This window comes from Amblyomma mixtum, chromosome 7 (genome assembly GCF_055824585.1).
Source record: "Amblyomma mixtum isolate Tamu chromosome 7, ASM5582458v1, whole genome shotgun sequence".
Classification (NCBI taxonomy): Eukaryota; Metazoa; Arthropoda; class Arachnida; order Ixodida; family Ixodidae; genus Amblyomma; species Amblyomma mixtum.
Genome location: NC_143018.1, coordinates 14,980,303 through 15,003,417, shown reverse-complemented (window position 1 = coordinate 15,003,417; position 23,115 = coordinate 14,980,303). Strand labels below are relative to the sequence as shown.

At 48.8% G+C, this 23,115-nt stretch overlaps 2 protein-coding genes across 2 annotated transcripts in view; one reads left to right on the top strand and one right to left on the bottom strand.

The window, feature by feature from the left end:
- Positions 1-758: 758 nt before the first annotated feature.
- Positions 759-23,115, bottom strand: part of LOC149335088 (epithelial sodium channel subunit beta-like) — a 39,277-nt gene continuing 16,920 nt past the window's right edge. The window contains exons 9-14 of the mRNA XM_089551772.1: positions 22,675-22,813; positions 21,305-21,377; positions 17,594-17,657; positions 7,516-7,565; positions 6,928-7,003; positions 759-6,003 (exon numbers count right to left, since the gene is read on the bottom strand). Of these exons, the coding sequence (XP_089407898.1) occupies positions 5,791-6,003; positions 6,928-7,003; positions 7,516-7,565; positions 17,594-17,657; positions 21,305-21,377; positions 22,675-22,813 (615 nt within the window). The 3' untranslated portion in view covers positions 759-5,790. The remainder of the gene's footprint in view (positions 6,004-6,927; positions 7,004-7,515; positions 7,566-17,593; positions 17,658-21,304; positions 21,378-22,674; positions 22,814-23,115) is intronic.
- LOC149335089 (uncharacterized) lies at positions 11,136-15,284 on the top strand. Its single transcript, XM_089553590.1, has 4 exons — positions 11,136-11,552; positions 12,527-12,733; positions 13,447-13,666; positions 15,106-15,284. Exons 1-4 carry the CDS (start codon positions 11,136-11,138, stop codon positions 15,282-15,284), a joined length of 1,023 nt encoding a protein of 340 aa, XP_089409716.1.

Here is a 23,115-nt window from a genome sequence, read left to right as displayed (position 1 = left end):
CAGCTGAAGCTAGGCGAGTCGCGGAGACTTCGTTAGGACTGGATGGACCTGGGTCATGCAAGCGGGTCCCGGAGCTGTGATGAGGACAGTGTGCGCTAGAACACTTTGAGATGTTAGTGCTTCTGCAGTTGGGCCGCGCATGACATAGTGTCTTGTGCTGCCACGTGCCTTCAGCAATATCTGTCGTGGATGCGCCTAAAGTGCAGTCATATAAATACAAACTGAAAACTGCGCAAAAAACGAAGACACAGAACGAGAAGGCACGACAAGGGCGCAGACTATCAACTGAATTTTTATTCACATGAAGAGGCCTATATAAGTATCTTCTACCCACAGTGAGACAAGCACAAAAAACACAACAACCGCGAAAATCAGCCCAAAACACAATCACTCACTATCCCTTCGCGTGCACCGTGATGCAACCGTCAATTACACTTCAAAAAAAAAAAACTGCGCACAAACAAAATCACAACAACCTTAACGGTCACGCTGATATCACGCCAAAGACCCATATCGCCTGCTCGCCTTAAGAAAACTGGCCAAAAAGGTTATCTCCCTGTCAAGCAAGGCCACAGATGGTGATGCCACACAGGAATCCGAGTCTTTCTTGATTAGGTAAGTGTTTTGGGCTGATTTTCGCGGTTGTTGTATTTTTTGTGCTTGTCTCACTGTGGGTAGAAGATACTTATATAGGCCTCTTCATGTGAATAAAAATTCAGTTGATAGTCTGCGCCCGTATCGTGCCTTCTCGTTCTGTGTCTTCGTTTTTTGCGCAGTTTTCAATATGAATTCCTACCAACTAGCCCAGTTTACCGTTCATATAAATACATCATGCTTGTGGTCTTTAACCCCAAGCAGGTGCCACGACGTAGCTATGCAGAGGCGTGCTTTGCGACACTTGTGTTGTTTATGAGTTGTTTTTAGTCAAAAACGGTTAGGTGCTTGTGAAATAGGTGACAATGTGCGGAGTGCTGTGGGACAAGAGTTCAATTTAGGATATATGCAGTCGTTTCGGACTATTAACGGAATGAATGCCAGCGCTCGGCAGCGAAACCTCAGTTTGCCGTTGACGTATCTGACATACATTTCGGAAATATCGGACTGGCAGCCGAAAACCCTATGGGTGGGGTTCCCACATCAAAAGACCCCTTCTAGCCGTGTAAGCAGGTACCTCGCGAAGGCTGAACGGCGTGGTCAATAATTGCTATTGGTCACTGGTGCTGAAGTCAATGCTAGTCGTTCAAGGGGTTCAACGCATGTATGCGCATTTCATACTGCAATGTGAGCAGCACCTTGAGACCGCAACGGCAACAGAGATGTAACATGCTGTGCCTTAAGCAAGGTGGGAAGCCACGATCTTGCAATCACCTCTCGACCGCTACAGCCCTGCCGAGGACCAACAGGAACCTAGAGGGACGAGCGTCGAATTACGGTGCTTTCATAAATATTTATAAAACGTCTGCGTTGAGTGTCCTTGAGTTGTGCTGTCGATTGCCGCGGCGGTATAACAGCTCAGCGTTCAAGATGGAGACACTCATCTCGCGCATGGGACTCGGTCCAAAGGTCGCGCGCTTCTAGCTTCAGTGTTCATGCTTCATCCTTCTCCTCCTGCTCTTTCTCTGTCGCAACCTTTTTCCCCCATGTAAGGTTCGGTTTAGGTTTGGTTTACGGGGGTTTAACGTCCCAGAGCGACTCAGGTTATGAGGAACGCCGTAGTAAAGGGCTGCGTAAATTTCGACCACCTGTGGTTCTTTAAAGGTGACCAAACAGAAACAATTGGCTAACGCCAAGTCGTCACCTTTCCTTTCTGCCCACTCGCTACAACTCCGAAAACCTTTTCTAGTCAGTCTAGCGTGATAGCATCATTGTGGCAGCTACCTGAAATCAGTAGCATCAGACCATAGATATAGACCTCCTCCATGTTTGCAAACAAGCGAGGTGGCGCTGCAGTCGCTGCAGGCTCGCGGTAGGCAAGAGGCCAGGGAGTGGCGTCGAGTTGAGGTGGCGCAGCGCCGGTTTTCAAGGCTTGTAGGCGCGTTTTGAGTTTCTGAGAATGATAGCAATGGTTGATGCTTTCAACTTAGTATTCCTCGAAGTACACAGACTCGCATTGGCCATGTACGGCGTATTTCGCCACAGTGTATTGTACCTAGACATTGAATAAAATGATAAGTTTTTGACACTCTGCACCAGCCAGAATGATTTTACCTCAGGACAGTAGTGATGTAAGCACTGGCGTTTTTTCGGCAGAGCCGACGTGCGCTCACCATCTGTTGACACACGTGTCGCGCAGTGCGAAAAGTGGGGACAGCGTCGATCGTGTCCCGATCTCATATGTCTCGCGTAACCGCTGTTTTTAGCCGTCAGATCAGGCACCAGCCAGGCCGACTTCTCCCCTTCTTAAACTGGTCGATTTAGTGAAAAGTTTGAATTCCTGAAATTATATTCTTTCCTAGCCCTGGGTCTTTGGTTTTGTGACGAAAAATATAGCAAAGTATTCAGTAGAAATTCATAAACTTACGGTTTTTTGATCTGTGGTCGTAAAAAATTGTGAGGTAATGGGGTTTCTGATGGTCCTTGCACGTCGCGAATTCTGCGGGTTTCCGACGACGGAGTACCACAATGGTAGCATCACTACGAAGAGGGATCAGAGGTTTCGTTGATTTCAGTGCCGCATTTCTTTGACCAAAGCGAAAGCGTAGAGGCCATAACAAGGGAGTTAACTTAAAGGTTTGTTTTTTGATCTACCACATTTTCAGTGATTGGCATCCCTCCCCCCTTCGTAAATTTGTAAATAATGGAAATAGAATGTTTATATTTGTCGCGAACGGTTCCGGATACGTAGAGAAGTGCAATAAATGTCCCGATTTTTTCCTACAGGAGCACTAGTATGTTAGTTATTTTTATAACAAAAGTTTTCATGTGACTATGCAAGCATAAGTACTGATAATCTAATCAAAAAAGAAGTAATACCGCCATCATAGAGAATAGGGCTTTGGGGACATGCTGGCATAAAAACTTTCCGCACTTTATACTTAATTATTCAAGACCCGAGGTGACTTGACGAGGGTGTTAATTGTAATTACCGAAGAACTGTACCAGGTATAGCTGAAAATAAAACGCATTACTAAAATTACCAGAGCAATTTCATATTTGCACCAAATTTGGTTACATATATCATGCATCAATAAAGAAAAAACTTTTCATTGCCTCATCCCCTGTAAATCTCGCTACGTGCTCTTTTGGTAGCCCGCCTGCGGTTGCGTCTTTCCAAACAGGCTTCGCGATCATGTACTACTTCATGAAGCAACTTATGATGCATGCATGACATGCAATGAAAAGGATGTGGTTTTTAGCACACCTAAAGTACGCGGTTCGAAGCATGCCAACGTGACCGCGCAAGATTGTCACAACTTACCAGACTGCTTTCTACTAGAACCAAATGATCATGTCGGTCACGTTAAGAAATTGTTTCAAGAATATATTAAATGCCCTAAAACGCGCCATTATATTTTCGTATAACTTCTACACACGTTAAAACATGATGTGCTATCAACAAAATAACGCACTCGTTGATGGTGAATGACCTTGCCGGCGCCCGTGCACACCAGCGCTGGGTGATAAGTACGTGCGCAGCTACATGCTTTTTTTTTCCTTGCGCAGTTTTAAGCGTACCATGCTGTTCATTTGAATGAGCGCAAAAATTTCCCTGCTATGAAGTACGTTGACTGGCAGCGCCTGTCGACACCCAGACTTCGCGCTTTTACTACCGCGGCCCATTTCCTGATGCGGTATTTATATGCGAGAAACCTATTAAGGCTAATCTAATTTTCCGTTTTATGATACTACGTGGATAAACAACGACACAGCTGGTCAGTACATGCTACTTCTGCAGTGCGTAGCCACGATGCAGCCGCCGGTAGCTGCGGCAGCTGCGGTAGGCACGGGCAGGCGGAACCTGTTTTGCCTACCACGCGAAAGTCGCAACTGACATCAGCGCCACCGCATCTCCATGACGTCGCGGGGTGAACGAGGTCTATACGAGGTCTGTTAGAAAAGTATCCGACTTTATTTTTTTTTTTTTTACGAACACCTAATGGATTTGAAACAAGCACGCTTGCACCAGCCTACCTTGAACCTTCGTGCGCATGCACAAATTTTTTCTCGCCTGCCGATAGCGTCAGTCACTGGCACGCAGCGTTTGAGTGAGGCAGTGCGCAGTGCTCTCGTCGGTTTTTTATTGCAAGGAAAATGGCGGAGCGGCAGGAGCAGCGCTACTGCATCAAATTTTGCCAGAAACTAAGCGACAGCCAAGTGGAAACCATTCGGAATATTCAAACGGCTCTCGGTGATAATGCTATGAGCAGCACACAGATTAAGCAGTGATACAACTGGTTTAAAGACGGCCGCACATCGGTGCAGACAGAGCCACGCTCCGGTCGGCCATCAACATGCCGAAATGACCAGGTCATTGCCGAAGTGACCGCTGTGGTGACGCGGGACCGTCGTGCGACTATCCGAGAAATTGTGGAAGAGGTGGACATCACCAATTTTTCTGCACATTCCATTATCACCGAAAATTTGGCCATGAAGAAAGATGCGGCGAAATTCGCGCCGAAGCTGCGCACGGTGGAGCAAAAGCAGCTTCGGGTTGAAGTCTCACAGGATATGCTGGATTCCACAAACAGTGACCCCGACTTCATCAACACCATAATCGCTGGTGACGAGTCTTGGGTGCACAGGTACGACCCGGAAACCAAATCCCAGTCGTCACAATGGCAGCATTCCACGTCACCAAGACCAAAGAAGGCCCGCCAAGTGCGCAGCAATGTCAGAGTGATGCTGACTGCTTTCTTTGACTCCCTCTGTGTGGCACACCACGCGTACGCACCCCACAAAGTAAACATTGACCAAAAGAATACTACAAGGATGTCATCCGTCGCCTGCGTGGTGCTGTGCGGCGCAAGAGGCCGAAGTTGAGGTCAACAGGAAATTGGCGCATCCATCATGAAAATGCCCCTGCACATTCCTCGCACTAAATTCACACTTTTTTCGCGAAAAACCAGACTGCTGTAGTTCAGCAGACTTCTTACTCTCCTGATATGGCCTCCTGTAACTTCTGGCTGTTTCCGAAAATCAAGAGGCCATTGAAAGGAGCGCGATTTCAGACAAGAGAGGACATTATGGCTGCAACGACAGCTGAGCTAAACTCCATTCCGAAAGGGACCTTTTCGGAATACTTCCAACAATGGCAGCACCACTGGGAGAAGTATGTGGAGTCCCAAGGAGACTACTTTGAAGGTGATTAGGTTTCCAACGCTCCAGTTATGCCAGTTTTTTTTCTTCGGCAAAAGGTCGGATACTTTTCTAACAGACCTCGTATGTGGCATAGGTCTATTAGACAACCAGTCTATTCCGTCCGCCACGTAGGTGCTTAGGCCTAAAAAACGTATAGATGGCTAATAACTTTCCTCCTATAGAACATGATATTAAAGGTGCAGCTATGGATGCAGACGCCATTCTGTGGTCTGCACGGTGGTACGTGGACAAATACTGAACAGAAAACGTCCAGCTGCAGGCGACCTTGTGCAGTCATGTTTCGTAGGCTGTGTCATCGGCAACGGAGCTCGCCTCTCTAGCGGTGATGAGAGTTTAACTGCAGGCGGCCAAGAAAGGGCGATAAGGGAGAGCGCTGTCAGCCGAAATGTGGCGGGGAGAACGGCCAACGCAGATGCTGCTGCTGAGGTCAGCACGGCCGATCTTCGTCGCTTCGGCGGAGCACTTAGGGCGCTACCAGTGCTCGGCGGGGTATCCGTTGGCGGGCCTCACGCTGATGGGCTTCACTTTGATGTCGTCAGAGGACTGTAGGCGGCGGGTCTTGCGTTCCTTGTGCCTCTGGTAGAGCCACGTGGTCGCCTGGCAGCCGTAGTCCAGCACGTTCAGGAATGACACGCCGATCCAGATGCCGATGAAGCCGCCCAGGTATGAGAACAGCTCGATTTGCTGGCAGGAAAGAAAGGTGGGGGGGGGGGGGGGGAAGGGAGAAAGCGTTACCCAGAAATGAACGCGAGGCCAGTGAAAGGACACCGCCGGCTGCGTGCTTGCGGCGCTTATGTGCAAGTGTTTCCTTCAAACTGCACTCTGCATGCAGCTGCTCTTGAAATGAACGCAAGGTTCTAAATATAAGTGCTCCCTCATTTGGTTGTTCTTCGTACAGAGGGCAAAACGCATGTCTAGAACGACCGAACTGTGTGTTACGCAGCTCCGGAAGACGCTGCTACCAGGAAGCAAAAAAATGACGATGAAATCCTAAGTGATTAACAACATATGTTTATAGCCAGACCATTTTTAACCAGATGTTGCAACTAGACATCGCGTGTTCAGCCCGAAATGCCCACAACGTGTTCTAGCCAAGCGTTGCCCTCTGTACGATTCAGCTATTGTGCCACAAAACAGGTGAATCGCTCGAAGTAGAATCGACATTCGCGCTAGTTGGTATAGCATCATGCATGAAAATATAGCGCACTCAGGACAACAGACAGGAAAGACCAAACAGTCAGCGAATAATCGCTTGTGTTGTTAGGTCTTTCTTGTCTGTTGTCCTGAGCGCCCTTTTTTTTTCCGTAATCGCTGGAAGGTTAGTAACATGTTCGTAACTTAGTTGTTTGCTGATACCCCTGTTACAGGAACGTTTTCTGGGGCATTTGGCTTGACGGCACCTAAGAGGGGTTACATGGCAGCGCCATCTGCAGTTTTAAAGTTCACCTGAGACCACGGTGGTCACAGCTGAACAGGGAAGCAATGCTCCTGTTAAGTAGCATTGGAAACATTAGCCCATTGCCTCCAAGGCTGGAAAATCAGTTCTCAGCAAAGTATTCGGCCGAGGAAGTTGAAAACCGGTGCAGTCGTGGGCACACAGAAACTCACCTCGTATTTGGCCCTGTGGCGGTAGGTGATCTTGTTGAGGGTCCCGTAGATGAGGTAGATTCTCGTGAGGTTCATGCTGCCACAGTATCGAGTGCAGAGAAAACATGAGACAGCGTTGGACAGTAACCGGATTTCGGCCAACTGAGCATATAAAGGAAGCAAAAGAACTGCCTACTAACAATTACACACAGTAATTGACTCTTCGGCACTTTCCCCCACTCGAACGCGATCAACTGTCTTGGCAGACCGCAGTTCATCCCTCGGGCACCTCTCCCATGCAGCGTGCAAATCTCTGCGGATTATGCAACGAGTTCCGACTATAGTCCGGAAACTACGGCACTCGAAAAGACGTACCTGATAATATTTGACTGTATAATCGTCCAGGGGTTACCAAAATGCGCCTGTAGCGTGGTACTAAAATAGCCCACAGATTTTCCTCTCAGATATTAATCGCGCCTAGGGTGTAGAGAATGCTCAGAACATGCCACAAGACAGTTCCTTCGCGATTGCCCGGCCTGTTTATTTATTTATTTTTTCACTTTATTTATCCGACTGAATGCATTTCAAATGACTGTTTCCGTGACTCACCGAGCTTCTCTGACCGTGGTGACGTTGAGCTTGCTGAACTTGTCTCGCTCCTGCGATGCGTAAAATCAACAGTGAGCTGCCTGATTGCATACTTCGATTAGTGCACCTCGATGGCAGTGCAGCCGTTTAGAGGCCATGACGCATAGTTTGTATGGGAGACTCCATTTTGGGTCTCACTTACTGTTTATACCTGTGGTACGCATATCGAGCTTCTAAATTCCTCTTTTAAGTAAGCCTTCGATTCCCAGCTGCAGTATCGGTCGGTTACGTGGCCAAGAGAGCCCAAAATGCTGCCATCCGGAATAATACTGCGGCCCCGCAACATTGAATCTCTGCGCCTAAATGGCGTCCGTGTGTCCATTGTGAAGGCTGGGCATGGTCATCGAGGCACTGTAGTGGGCGTTTCAGTGTGGCTCACGCTGGAACGTGGGAGCTGGTACTGAAAGAACTGCGGGCTCAGGTTGCAAAGACATATCGGCGCAGTTCGGCTACGACTGACGCCTTCCACAGAATCATGTCGTTACACAACAGATGAAACGTGCCACATGAAACGTGCGTTATTAGATGCCGCTGATTTAACGGTTCCTAATAAAACAGACCCACCATGGTGGCTCAGTGGCTTTGGCCTTCAGTTACTGAGGCCAAAGTCGTGAGATCGAATTCCGAATTCTGAATGCAGCATTTCGACGGAGACGAAACGCAAAAACGTGTGCTATGCGATGTCGGCTCGGACGTTAAAGAACCTCAAGTGGTCGAAATTAATCCGGAGACAATTGAACCCAGAATAACCATAAAGGCCCAGGAGAGCTTGCGCTTTTGAGAATGTTTCACCTGTGGTCATGTAATTGAGGTGGGCTTCAGAATAAAAGTTCTCCAGGTAATCGCGACCCATCTGCCACTGGCACTTATTATTTCCCAGGGATGGCAAAAACCCTGGAAAGTATGTTCTGTCTTTGTTTTTGGTTGGAGGGCTGATGTCGACGTCAAGGCAAAGTCCCTCCTGGTCTTAAGCTAAAACGGACATCACAATTTCGCGGATATGAGGTGTCTCAAGCTGTTCATGACGTCAGCCGGTGCACTATGCATCCCTAACAGAACGAAATATATGTGCGCAGGTAGGGACCATCGCAATGAGACAAATCGCCGCGATTTGCATGCGACTTTCATCAGGGATAAAACGCGGATCTTGCTTTCACGGGCACAGATTTAATGTCCCATTTCAGCTCAGCAAAGTAACCATAGTCGTTATCAGAATCGAAGCTTCAATACTTGAGGAACGGACGCCGTACTGTCACGTGATGGTGGCAGCGCCTTGGACAGCAGCTGAGCAGACTTACATGGACCTGAAACGAAGTTTTCATTCGGCTGACATGCGCCTACAAAGAACTGAACACCTCGTCAACCGTGACAGCATCAGGTGTGCTAAGCGATTGCCGAAGAAGAGGATCACCGCCTCTTTCGGCAGCGCTTAGTTTAAGGACAGCATCGAACATTCGAGTTAAAGGGCATGGAAGATGGACACTCATCTTGAACGAGGAAACAGCAGCGCGGGACAATGACTTTTCGAGATAGCTCTAGTCCCTTCTTGCATAGCAAACAAAGCGATTAGCCCAGGTGCCCCAGATGATAAAGCCCATAAGTAAAGACTAGAGAGGGAGGCAAACAAGGCTTTGCGCCAATACCAACTCTGCGGAGGACTGTGTCCACATGGATGTCGCTGTAAATGGAGCAGCCGCTAACCCTGTCGGAACGTTTCCCACAAAACGACGATCAATGGGATAGGTGCGGGAGAGTATTACAGCAAGCTCAGCTGCGACGGCGACGGAGACTCCAACCCCTATCCCACCCACCTCCTAGTTCCCTTCTTCTGGACGCCAAGAGTGATCCCGCGAATTGGGCAACATAAGCCGCGTCCAGTATCGCCCTCTCAAAATATTCCGAAGTTACTACCACCACCGTTAGCATTAGTATTCACCTCGGACGGAGTAGCCGTTGCCGTCAGTCACGTCGTACTCCCGCACCACTTATCCGATCCACTCCAGCAACCACACTGTGACAAGCCGTACCCCTCTCCCGTCTTCCCCACCCGCTGCCCGTCGCTTCCCACCCTCTCTTCGTCTCCCATCTCACACCTTCCACCCGTCGCCTCCAACCCGACCGTGTGCTGTGCGATCAGTGCGCTTCCCAGAACCCCAGGTGGTCGAGGTTATTCCGGAGACCTTCACTACGGCACCTCTTTCTCTTTTTCTCCTTTCACTCCCACCTTCTTCCCTTCCTTCACGATACGGTTGAGGTGTCCGTCGAGATGTGATAGATATCGCGCCACTTCCTCTCCTCAAAAACCACTGATTTCCCACCATCTCTTCGACTTCTCTCTCCCACTTTTCCTCCCCTCTTTCTCTCCTGAAGGTGGAGAGGGGAACTATAGTATTAATAGGGAATCAGCCGACCGTAACAGTTGTGTTTGAAAACAGTCGTAGGGAGTTCAATCGGGTAATCATGCTACAGTCGAGCACTTCCCAGATTGGTTTCTTTTTGCCCTGCTATATCTGATATTCGAACAAAGCCCTCCCAATGACGGACCTTGACAGACATTTGAGGAACAATTACACTGGTAAATGGTGCACCGTTCATTCTTGGCAAAGCTGCTCGCTGACGCAGAAGAAGATGTGATAAAAAATCCGTCTGTATGGCCGAATGTTGACGAAAGATTGGCGAGTGCATGCATACATCATGCTCATTGTACTGTGCGTGAAGACCCCCTTAATTATATCTCAGATTCTGCTCCAACCGCTACGCTCTTTGATTATAGAGGACATTCGCTCGCGCACAGCGATGCAGTAACAGCATGTTTGAAACATCGGTTGAAACATCTGAAACATGAATTTACCTCAACTTGTTTTAATGCGACAGCAATAGGAGGGCCATGAAGGCGAGTACTGTCCGACGTCGGCCCCTGTGTGCAGCGTCCGCCTGCCAAACCCTAGGAGTTGCAGGTGGTGTTTTGGGAGATTTTCCTCACTCCACCTGCCAGCCATCCCCCTCCTCCTCTTCATTTGTAGGAAGGAGGAAGGAGACGCCGGAATGACAAAGACTAAGAGGAAAAGGACTCGAACAGCAGGCTATATGTAAAATAGAGAGCCTTCCGAAGAACTATCTGTGAGAAAATTAGGTTTGCGGGAGCTATTTAATGTTCTCCTCATCAATCCTATTGATAATCTTTGATTTTTTTCTTCTTCACCTCGGTGATAACAGTACTACGCTGGGAAAGTGTTTGCCAGTGATCTTCACTCTCATATACGCTTTTAGAGTCAGCGCGTATGGCAGACCTGTCCTGGAAAGCAGTTACTGTAATCTGATGTGGCCCTAGACTCCTGCATCTTATTTTGCGCCGAATGCCTTCATGTTATTTAAACTTATCGGATTCAGCGATTAATTGCTGTATTGCTGTCGCCACACATCGCATTTTGGTCCCATTCGGACGCGCGACTTCAGACCTATGAGTCTTCTGCCCATAATGAAAAGATGCAAAACAACTCTCGAAACAGTCTCGAAGAAAAGGAAGAGGCCGATCGCCATCACCACCGGCCCGTCGCCCATCCGCCATCACATCTGTCGCCATGCCGCCGGCTCAGCTAGCCACCTTCTCCTCGCTGCTGCTGCTGCTCTTGACGCCGCCGTCATGCCGCGCTGCCTCGGGGAAGGCGGCGGTGGTCGGCGGCTCCGCGGCAGCGGCTCCGCTGATCACTGTGCTCAAGAGGGCGGCCAGCGTGACCCCCAAGAACGTGAGCGTGGACGAGCGCGAGGAAGTGCTCACGCTCACTTGCACCGTGGGTTACAACAACTTCGGCGCCGTCTTCTGGACGCTGTACGATCGCGACCTGCGCGACATCGGCCACGTGGAGGAGACCAACACGCTGATGGAGGACGGCCGCACGACGGCCAAGGTGTCCGTGCTGCGAATCGGCGGCTGGCAGGTGCTGCCCACGGAGTCGGGACTCTACCCCTTCAAGTGCAACACCTTCGCCGACTTCAAGGCACGTGTAACTGGCGATGAAACCCAAGCGCTGTAGATGTCTTCGAGGTGCTTCCGCGTAAACATAACCGTTTATCGGGGCCGGGAGAGAGCGTTGCAGCAGAACTGTCTAAGCCGGCTGAACAGGCTCGCCCGATGTACGAGAGAGAGAGAGAGAGAGAGGGAAAGGCAGGGATGTTAACCAGAAAGGATTCCGGTTGGCTACCCTGCACAGGGTACGACTTATGATGGAGCGAACGCTCTTAAAGGTTCTATGGAACTAAGCTCCATGCTTTATCATAACTCAGCATAATATAGAAACACAGGCAGGTACGTAGACCGAAGTGTATACAGGAAGGCATTGGCAGAGCAGGTAATCTGAAGAGAAGATTGCCGATGATCCATTTGGGTAACGGAGTGTATTCCAAGATAATGCAAACATAGTAGGGACACAGAAAGGTAACGGAGTGGATTCCAAGAGAAGGCAAGCGTAGCAGGTCGCGGCAGGAAGTTAGGTGGCCGGACGAGATTAAGAAGTTTCCGTGGATACAGTGGCCGCAGCTGGCAAAGGACAGGGTTAATTGGAGAAACATGGGAGATGCCTCTTCCTTGCAGTGGACGAAGTCAGGCTGATGATGAGAAGTGACCGCAGAAGGTCAGGTGAGCAGATGAGATTACGAAGTTTGCTGGGATGCGGACCTTTGGTCTGCAATAGGCGTAGTTGTAACTATGATGACAGCCACCCTTTTTTCGCCTTCTTGGCGGTTGTGCGTGTTGCCTGCATGACACTGGATCACGGTCAAGTGTGAACGTACACTGACTCGCACAACTTTCCATTCTGAAGAAACAAAGCTTGTTTTGAAAAGCACAAGCTGCCACATGCCTGCGCCACGGGGCCTACCTGTCGTGTCATGCGTACAATTCTTAGAGACCTGTATAGCCCCAGTGCATGTGCGGGCAGTCGGCCGACCTGCTACCCGCTCTTCACTCGCACAGGTGGCTTCGGACACGGCCTGGGTGCAGAGTAAGCTGACGGACACCTGCGGCGCCGCCTCCGAGGCGCCGGGCAAGTGCGAGGCGCGGGGCGCCCGCTGCGTGCAGGGCCGGTGCGCGTGCGTGGATGAGCGGCATCCGCTGCGGCTGAGCTCGATGCACACGGTGTGCTGGCCCGAGGCCCAGATCGGCGGCCGCTGCTACTTCCAGGTAACTCGCCACACTTTGCTCGCAGCAGTGTACCGCATTACAACACTAGTGCGCAGGCTTACTGCTGTAGTGCATCGCACTACAGCGCGCCATTCCTTCTGTCCATGCTGCCGAGTTTAGAGGGAATAAGGCCGCAACCGAGTAACAATTCCAACCCAATGTGAATCTACCCGACAACCGTGGCTGAGTCGTTACGCCGCTCCCTAATGGGTACTGAAGCTCTCTTGGATGTCCTGGGGACGTGTGGGACGTCCTGAGGGCGTTATAAACAGCGACCCAACACAGACAACAAGTGGGATGAATTGAAAGTGGTAGAAGATATAAACGGCAACTGCGCATCAATGAATGCCCTAGAGGGCTGCAAAAAGCCATTGAAGGGCCTTCACTGCTGCAAGGTTTACTGGAAATTTTCGTGTTGGCTGTGCTGGCAACATTAGGCGAAGGCATTCGTATTCCTTGCAAGGCTGCACGGCGATGCGGGGAATAGGAATGCGGTACTATCTCGCACACCGCACTAGCGGGGTGAATGAGGACGCATGGGACACGAGTACGCGCACAAACTCGATGCCAACACAGACTTCCTTCTTCTTCTTAATGATGATGATGATGATTATCAATTTGAGAAGCAGCGCCCTCTCGCGTCAAGTGGGAAGCGGCTTCTGCCCTCCCAAAGCCCTCGGTGAAAAGTTCACCGTGGTTGCACCTCCCCGCAGGAGCAATGCACCGCCCCCCAGAGCGAGTGCGTGGTGAAGCTGGGCTGGTGCGCCTGCCGCGAGGGGTTCGCGCGCTCCGCCGTGGGCAGCGGCTGCGAGCCCAAGCCGCAGGGCTTGCTACGGGCCCGGTGCGGAAAGCACGCCGACTGCCGGGCCGCCAACGCGCGCTGCCTCTACAGCCACTGCGAATGTCCCGAGGGCACGGTCGTCTCCGCCGACGGTGAGGCCTTTCCACTGTTTTGTTCAAATCTCTTCTTTTTTTTTTTTCGCGGTGGCACGATCAGTGTTGAACATCCTTATCTTCGATTGCTGTGTTTGAATTTCCATTTTTTTTAAGGTGACACAACCCCGCTGTAGCTCAATATTTGGCTATAATATCTTTTGGCGAGCCATGGAAAGAAAAATGATAGGTGTAACGTCAAGAGATCGGAAGCGGGCAGAGTGGATGAGGGAACAAACGCGGTTTAATGACATCCTAGTCGAAACCAAGACAAATAAATGGCCTTGGGCAGGGCATGTAATGCGAAGGCAAGATAGCCACTGGTCCTTAAGGGTAACGGAGTGGATTCCAAGAGAAGGCAAACGTAGCAGTGGGCAGCAGAAAGTTAGGTGTGCGGGTTAGATTAAGAAGTTTGGGGATACGGTGGCCGCGGCTGGCGGAGGACAGGGTTAATTGGAGAGACATGGGAGAGGCCTTTGCCCTGCAGTGGTAGTAGTCAAGCTGATGATGATGACGACGATGATGATCTTAGGACTCCAACATCTCTCACTGTTACAGACTATAACAAATATATAGCAGCTTATGCTGTTATAGTTCTAAAACAGGTCACGTCGTTTGTCTCGTGCTTTGAAAGAAGCAGCGGCTGAAAGAAAAAAAAACGGAGAAGCAACTTTCCCGTGCAGTTCTCAATATGTAATTTTCTCTACGTCCCGCGTGAGTTTCGACATCCAGTTAATTTCTGTAATCTGACATCAGCGCATAAATTAAGGAAGGATGAAGATTTCAGCATTTTTTATTAACTGATGTATTTACGTGAAATTTTTGAGCATATTAGAAATGGCTTTGAGAGAACTCTCACAAAACTACAGTTGCACTCAATAAAATTCTGCTCTAATACATATTTTTTTTCTAAACCTTATGAAAAGGCTGCAGAGTTAAGAAAGGGTAGCCGTAGGCTATAGCTAAACATTCACTGTGCTCTTACTCGACCTGTGCTACAGGTCGAGGCAGTCCTAGAAAGTTTTTTTCGCGAAGCACAAATTTTGGTTTTGATTTTTTGCGAAGCAGTGTCCCTTGGCATATCTAGAGTGAGAAAAAATTTCACACAAGAAATTAAATTCACAAATCTAAAAAACAAAGAATCGCTTGACCTGCACTACGGTCCTAGGAGTGCAACGAAATGAACGTGTTCAAACTAGATAATACAGTCTATTGTTCAAGCGTTTCCCCGCAGTGCACAGCCACCGCGGTTCACGAAACAATTTTTTAGAGTACTTTTAATGAAACTTCAAGGCAGCATAAAAAACGAGGCAGATATGCGGATAGAAAAATTATCGAAAATAAATTACTGGGGCCATTTTTGGGAATTTAAAAGCCGTGTTGCCCCTTAAATAAACAACTTCAATAAAATAATGCCGTTACCACCCCGTCTTGCGCAGCGTGTCTGAACGCCACTGCGGTTCCCCTGGCGTCCGCCGAGAAAATCGCGGCTCCGGTGGGCGTCATCTCCTGGGACGCTTCTCCGATATCGGCCATGCAGCGACAGGAAGCGCCCGAAGCGCCCTCCTTCGGCAAGCCACACAAGCACATCCGGGACGCCCCCATCGCCGACGAGTGAAAAGCCATAGGCTAAGGTTGTGCTAAAGCTGCCAAAAACCCAGAAGGCTGCTTAAAAAAATTACCCTGCTGCCCTTTTTGTCACCTTTTTGTATAAAGGCCCTGCGTTGGAAGGGCAGTGGTGAGCCAGCGAGTAATCGGCGTCACTATGTTGTGCAAGCCGCTATCAACTCAGTTTTAAAAGTAAACTGTGGTCATTGTAGGTAAAAAAAAAGGCCGCCACCGTCTGGAAGACGTTGAAGTAACGAGCGTTAGATATCCACCATATTGGACCGTGACGTCATCATTGGCACGCGGCAGGTGGTTTTTACAATGCTATTGTACGTGGCGCTACAAGTCTCAATGCGAGATGTGCTGTTTTCTAGTTGCTGCCACAAATGGCGCTGTGATCTCAGGGTGGTATCAGACCCCACGAAATCTCGAAACGTAAAAAAACATGATTCTCTGGCTCTTTCTGAGAATTTTGACGTTTGTCCGTCTGCGTAAGATGCATTCGTCATCGAGATAATTCCATTTAAAAACTTTCCTGTCAGTCGATTCAAACTCGTTACAGAACCGGTCAACGGGATATTAACACTAGCATGCACAGATGCGCAAGGGAAATTAGTTAACGGGGCATCAATTCGATGACAAGGACTCGCACGGGCTTAGGAAGCACCTATAGCTTTGGCGATGGTTTACAGGAAGGCCTCGTATGTAATTACGGACTCCGAAACTGCAGGTCGTAACTTACAAGAGGAATGATTGGCAAACACGCAAACAGAATACTCAGAACTAAAGAAGATATAGACTTTAAATCCACAGTCATACGGACTCCAGGACACACTGCGCATGTTGGAAATGAAGGCTCTCACGCCGCTGCACGTGCGCTATTACCCCGGGTCCCCCAACTTTCCCAGGAACATATTATTCTGAACCACTATTAAGCTATAGGGATTTACTCCAACATTTGAGATTAACGAGGAAAGTGCACAAAAATCTAAACAAGGAGCAAGGGGTGATTTTAAGGAAACTGCAATCGAATACTTATATATAAATCCTGTCAAATTCAGTTATATGTTTCCAAATTCGTACGATCCGCATTGCGCCTTCTGCGGTGAAGTGGCTGACTTATACCATAAGGTATGGGCATGCCAGAAAAACCCAGCTGTACAAAGAATCAGTAACCCAACAATTGAGGACTGCGAGGCGGCGCTGTCCAGCTCACATTCGGAAGACCAGCTTTCACTGATGAACCAATGAGCTCCTGGAATGAGGGCCCACCCAACCATTTTATGCATTAAGTGTTTCTCTCTGTCTTTCTCTCTTACCAAAAAAAAAGTTAAGGTAGACACTTAAGGTTCTTTCATGCTATGAATGCGAAAGCATCCTTTGACCTACAGATCTTTACACTAAGGACCTTTAACCCAAAGGCATTTGACCAAACGGCCTTTACTACAAAGGCCTTTGACATATAGGTCTTTACCAGGAACACACTTGTCCTGAAGGTGTTTACTTTGGAGCCCTTCACCCTAAAGGACGTTCACTTAAAGGCATCTATCACTGCCATTGTCATTAATGACCCCACCACAAACTAGCATACCCATCGCCAAACATTCAAAGTCTTGTTTACTTCCCGTCATTTCCCGCATCACGTGACTAACTTCAGAGGCTTCACCACGCACCGCCATTTTCTAGGTTAGGAGGCCAATAGTGCTTTCGTACTAAAAGTACGGGTTGCCATGGTATTCAAGTAAATTGGTTACCATGGCCTCCGGGATCGCACCAAAAAATCAGTGTCGAAGCAACATATTTTACCGGCCGGTGATGGTGGCAACTGTTTTTTTTTTCTGGCCTCTTCTAGCTTACAACAGCTCCGTTTTCGGTGAGAATGATCTTTTTGTGATCAGAATACGATACCCTGTCTGAGCGCTCATTAAAGGTAGCGGCGAGGTCATGCGCCGGATACAGATCAGACTTTTTCTGCATTTTCTCTCTCCAAATGAGTGTCAGCAAATATTACGCCCTATAGAATATCCACGCCCACAGATCTGGATCACATGTCTGCAGACGGCACATTATGACGGGTCAGTAGACGAACACGGCCGTGCCTCAATCTCAGTCTCATAAGGAGGTCACGTGACTGCAAAGCACTGACGTCGCTGAGTCTTGCGTTATACCGCTGCTCGTACTACGACTAGGACGCCGCAGACTGCTGTACAGTTATTCACTTGTTAACGTTATCTATCCCCGCGGCTTACCTACTGACCATTTTTGTGAACGAAATTCGGCCCTGACCACCATTCTCTTGGTAAAACTGAAGTTCCTTGCCTGCATGAAGAGGATCTCGTCAGGCCAGGGATCCTGGGTGACTGATGTCTCGAACTGGCTCTCCCTGTCGAAAAGAAAAAAGTTGGAATCCAAAAATTACCGACCTCAAAACTGGCCGGATGGGGGCTGTAGTCTAAATCAACGTCTTCACGCGGTAATGCTGCTCCGAGCAATCAAAGAAACACGCGCTATGTTCAGGACAAAAGAAATAAGCAGCAAGAAGTGCTCTGCTTCCTTTGAGATTTAAGCCTGTAAAACAGGCTTAAACCAATCGTAATCTGAAATAAGAGGTGCCAAGGAAGAGTACAGCGTCACATCATCATCATGCCCGTGGAGCTGACTCTCAGTCGGCGCATGTACAGAAGCCACTGCTTATGAAAATCGCCATGCATACGTCGGGGTAAATTGGTAAATTGGTTTTTGAGGAAAGGAAATGGCGCAGTATCTGTCTCACATATATCTTGGCGGACACCTGAACCGCGCCGTAAGGGAGGGGAGGAAGGTGGGAGTGAAAGAAGAAAGAGAGAAAGAGGTGCCGTAGTGGAGGTCTCCGGAATAATTTCGACCACCTGGGGATCTTTAACGTGCACTGACATCGCACAGTGCACATTAAAGAACCCCGGGGGGGGCCGAAATTTCTGGAGCCCTTAACTGCAGCGTTTCTTATAGCCTGAGGCTTTGGGACGTTAAATTCCATAAACCAAACCAAACCCTTTCCCCACGTGCGTACCTAAAGTTATTTTTCACGCGGACATCTGTCCTGCACAATCGCGCGCAAAGTCCGGAAGACACCCATTTGGTTTGGTTTGGTCATGCTTTCTCTAAGCGTACGACTCGCAGGTTTGGGCAGCCGAGTTTCCTGTATTTGCTGAGCCACACTACTTACTATCGCCGCAGTCAGTGCGTGGCGCTTCAGCCAATAGATGCAAGGTTTCGTTCAATAAGAGGCGCTGCACTTCTGAAACAGTATTAGAGCCCTCACTGTGTCACCCGAACGAGCCGAATGAAATGAATAGAATGCGATATAATTAGTATAATAAATCGAACAGGAAAAAAAAAGGGAAACACCCATTTCCCTTTTTTTCCTGTTCGATTTATTATACTAATTATATCGCATTCTATTCATTTCATTCGGCTCGTTCGGGTGACACAGTGAGGGCTCTAATACTGTTTCAGAAGTGCAGCGCCTCTTATTGAACGAAACCTTGCATCTATTGGCTGAAGCGCCACGCACTGACTGCGGCGATAGTAAGTAGTGTGGCTCAGCAAATACACGAAACTCGGCTGCCCAAACCTGCGAGTCGTACGCTTAGAGAAAGCATGGTTCCTGCTTGTACACTTTGTCGTTAGCAAGTCAGAAAGCAGGCGCATAGAGCATAAACGCCTAATTTGCGGCAGTGCATCTTTTGGATCATGTTAGCACGACATCGTTTAATAAAAGCAACTAGTATGCCAGATTAATTAATTGTGAAAAACTGGAGGAGGCTTAAGCTTCGCCTTTAAGAGTGGAACGCGACAGCATGTTGCAAGATTGCCAGGGAGTCCACCGAACGCCATCGCCCGTCCGGCACGGCGCCTTGGCCGTCGGACAAATCGATTTTTTTTTTTTTAGGAAAGGAAATGGCGCAGTAACTGTCTCACTTATCTCGCAAGACAGCCGAATCGCACATGATACGATTTTTTACGCAGCCCCGGATTATAGGTCGCCGGTTCGAATCGCTTCCGCAAGCTAGGCTCTAACTGAACTAGCAAGTTTCTGCTGCACAAAACGCTGAATCGTAGACACCATCGTGCAGATTCTGCGGCAAACGGTTGGCACGATACAATTTTTTAGAGCGCAGCTCTTTGGCGTCCGTTCCTGGGTTTCGCGTCGTCGTCGGCGTCGGCCTCGTAACCAGCTCCGCCCCCAATGTCACGCTTTTCAATTGGTCGAAATGCTCGTGACGTCACAGTGCGCGATTTTCAAATGGGGCCAATTGTACTTTGGCTAGTAACCATGCAACCAATCAAAGGGATCGTATAGTGATGCTGCAACTAAGTTGGACTGAGTTTAGTTAATTGCTTAATTAATCAATTAGCCTAATTAATATAGAGGAGAATGGAGAGGTCAGAAGAAAAGAAAAGAAAGACGCGCGCCGCAGCGACAACAGCGTCCGCGGAAGGAGACGCTGCTGAAAAAAAAACAGATAAGCACGAAGCCGCGTTCCCTCCACCACCACGCACTTCCCCACTCAGTAAGACGTTGCTCGTTTCATATACATTGTGTCGAACATCCTAGACAGTTCCAACAATTGACAGGATAATGACAGAACACGATAGACAGAAATACAAGAATATAAATATGAAATAGCCTAATTAACCTTTCTAGTTAGACCGCATAATTCAATAAAACCGAGAACGAAATTGGTCGAGTTGGGGAATCGAAACAGGGTCTCCGGAGTGCGATACGAGCACGCTAGCCACTCCGTAATGCCAGCTGAATGGTTTGGAATGAACAAAGGCGCGTCTAGCTAATACGGCGTATTCGTTCACTCCCATCTTCCCCCTTTCCCTTACGGCGAGGTGCAGGTGTCCACCCAGATATGCGAGAGAGATACATTTCCTTTCCTCAAAAAATAAATTTACCGTCCAGCAAGGCGTACAGCCGAATTGGCGATGGCGTTCTGTGGACTCCCTGGCAGCGTTGCAAGACGCTGTCGCGTTCCACTCTTACAGGCGAAGCTTAACATGCTAACCACACATCAGTAACACACGCAGACAGCCAATGGACGCGTCATTCGCTGGCAGCACTTGATTCATCATTCACAACCACATTCTTAACGTACGCTCCCTTGCCGCACATGCCAAGGACGTACACCACGATCACATTCTGCGCCATTCCTCTGTACTTTGCTTTGCTGAAACCTGGATGGATCCCGAAGAGCCTCTCGAAATCATACATTTCCTATACTGCTGTGGTGCTCGCAGAGACCACAACAGAGCGGCGGGAGTCGCTATCTACTTGCGCACAGGTCTCTCTGCAATACCAGTCGAAATGTTTGGCACGTCACATGAAGTTGGCGAACTGTGCGCCGCAAAGTTGCCCAACGGCTTGCTGGTAGTAGCTGCCTACTTCGCCCCTACCGCACTCACGAAAGACGTCGTGCACTTCCTGCAACTCGCATTAACCGTCCATCAATCCACACCGATGTTATTAGTGGGGGACTTTAATGTTGACATAAAGACAAACAGCAATTTCCTCACACTTATGCGGGAGAACATCCCGTTCCTCTCGCTCGTAACGCGTCCCACGGCTGTGACAACCTCGCGAGGCACTTGTATAGATCTCGTCTTTGAGAATCAAGCATTGGTGTACCAAGTCGAACATATATCAGTCTATTTCTCCGACCACAAAGCTTCCTTCATGACTGTCAAGAACTGTTAGTGGAGTCTTTGTTAAAGGAATACGTGTGAAATAAAAAAAAATTCTGTGATAGCGCATACATGCGTTGCTCGATTTCTTTGCCTCAATCTATCGAAAAGGTGAAACAGCTTATTTTCTGCGCTCAAATTTCGCATTAGGAAGTAACGTAATCGTCGGTAATTTTTTTTTTTTACGCAGCCGCCGAATATTTCCGACACGCGGTGCCGACAACACGACGGCTTTTAGACCGAACGAGTTGTATACACTGTCGTGTAAAAAAAAAAAAGAAAGCTGCGCAGATTACTCACAGGCAAGGTCGCCGGCAGAATTTCTTCTGGCAGCGTTCGGTTTCGTCCAGAACTTTGACCCAGCAGCGAGTGACTGCGGATTGACGAAAGGTGGTATGCAGCCACAGTCGAGAGAACAGAAATTCCAAGGTTACGCAGTCACAGTTGCAAGCGTCCCATGCACCAGAAAATCAGAGGTTACTTAATGCGAAAAAATATGTGGCATGCGAAGGAACAATTTGACGGGATTGAAATGCCACGACCTTCACAAAGTGCCTAATAATTTACATTTAACAAATTCATCACCACCGCCATAATCGGAAATAGGCTTCCTGCAGGCCACTCCAGCGAATCGCCTGCCGTGGCCGCCATTTTGCAGCGCATCCGCAAATATCATAACGCCGAATGAAACTTCCTTTACTGTTATTGTGACTTGAGTGCAACAAAGGACAGTCTTTCGAATGACACTATTGATTTTCACGAGCAAAACAACGCCCGTTTTACAATCTTTCACGAATCGTCGAAGGTGGCTTCTCCTTTTGTATAGTATTAGTGAGACAAAGCACGCTTTACAGGAGCCGTAATGCAGAGCGACGTAAGGCGGTGCGCGCCTGCCACATCAAAGTCAAAGAACGACCCAGAGGTTCATGACAGACGATATTTGGTAGTGTCGTCGTTGCCAGTTGGGCGACTTCCAGCAGTTCAGCACGTGCGCAATTGCGTTTGTTCACGTGCCCGGTTGAATGAGTCAGCGTGCGCGCGGTTTCCGAGAGAAAAGAATAAAGCGGACGGACGCCACAGGAGCACTTGCAGGGTACCGAACGCCCGTAACCGCTTTGGAGTAAACAAAAAAAGAGCAAACGCTGAGGCAACTTATGAGTGTCCGGCGTTAGCAATGTCGAACGAATATTGCGTCATTAGCCACCTTCGCTATATCCGGTACAAATTTTTCGTTATATCCGGATGTCTACTTTTTTATGATAACGTGTACAGCGCAAGAAGACAAATTGTTTGACACCACTTCGAATGTCCTGCATCATATAGTTTGGTCGTAGTGAATGTTTGAAGTTCCAAGACGCCACGGTTTGGGGAACCAAAGGTCGTCGGTGAGAATCCCTACATTATGCTACGCTTTGATTGGACTAGTACTGTTATGCTCCACAACGCGCTGAATTGTTTGATACCACTCTGAACATACTACGACAATTAGGTGTCCACAACCTGTGTACCAATGCTACCACCCACTGGTCCCACTTAAATGGCGTTGTGTTTCATACTAACGTGGCCTTTAGTAATGCAAGTGCGGCAGCCGACTGGACCTTAGCCGTCTGAGAATCACGAGACGTAGCACTGACACCAAGCGGCCGCTAGCGGCGAAGGAGGGTACTGACGTGCAATGTCGGCGTCGCAGAAGCGCCTCCTCCCGGAGGGCTGCTTGTCCCAGTCCACCTCGTAGGGCAGCGCCACATCGACGCGGATGCAGCGGCACAGGAGCAGCGAGGCGTTGTAGGCGCACTCTTTCTCGCAGAGCTTGCAAGTGGTGAACACGAGATATGTGTGCGAGATGCAAGATGTCAGTGTTTTGGGTGAGGATACGAAAGGCACAGAATGGTGCTTTCGCGATAGGGCATTCGGCATCTAGAGCGAGCGAGACCTGCCACCGCGGCTCACTTCCTCACGAAAAAGAGGAAGTAAGCGCTCTCAGTACAGAACCGACTTTTTCCCGCGGAAAAATCGGGCACTTTCCTCTAAACAAATAATTCACAGATACACCTGATTCCATTATGTGTTAGCAACGTGATATAGAAGCTGTTGAAGCCTTTACCTGAAGT

Coding starts and splice junctions, on each gene's coding strand:
- LOC149335089 (XM_089553590.1), top strand. CDS start 11,136: ATGCCGCCGGCTCAGCTAGCCACCTTCTCCTCGCTGCTGCTGCTGCTC. Junction 11,553..12,526: donor ACACCTTCGCCGACTTCAAG/GCACGTGTAACT, acceptor TCACTCGCACAG/GTGGCTTCGGACACGGCCTG. Junction 13,667..15,105: donor CACGGTCGTCTCCGCCGACG/GTGAGGCCTTTC, acceptor CGTCTTGCGCAG/CGTGTCTGAACGCCACTGCG.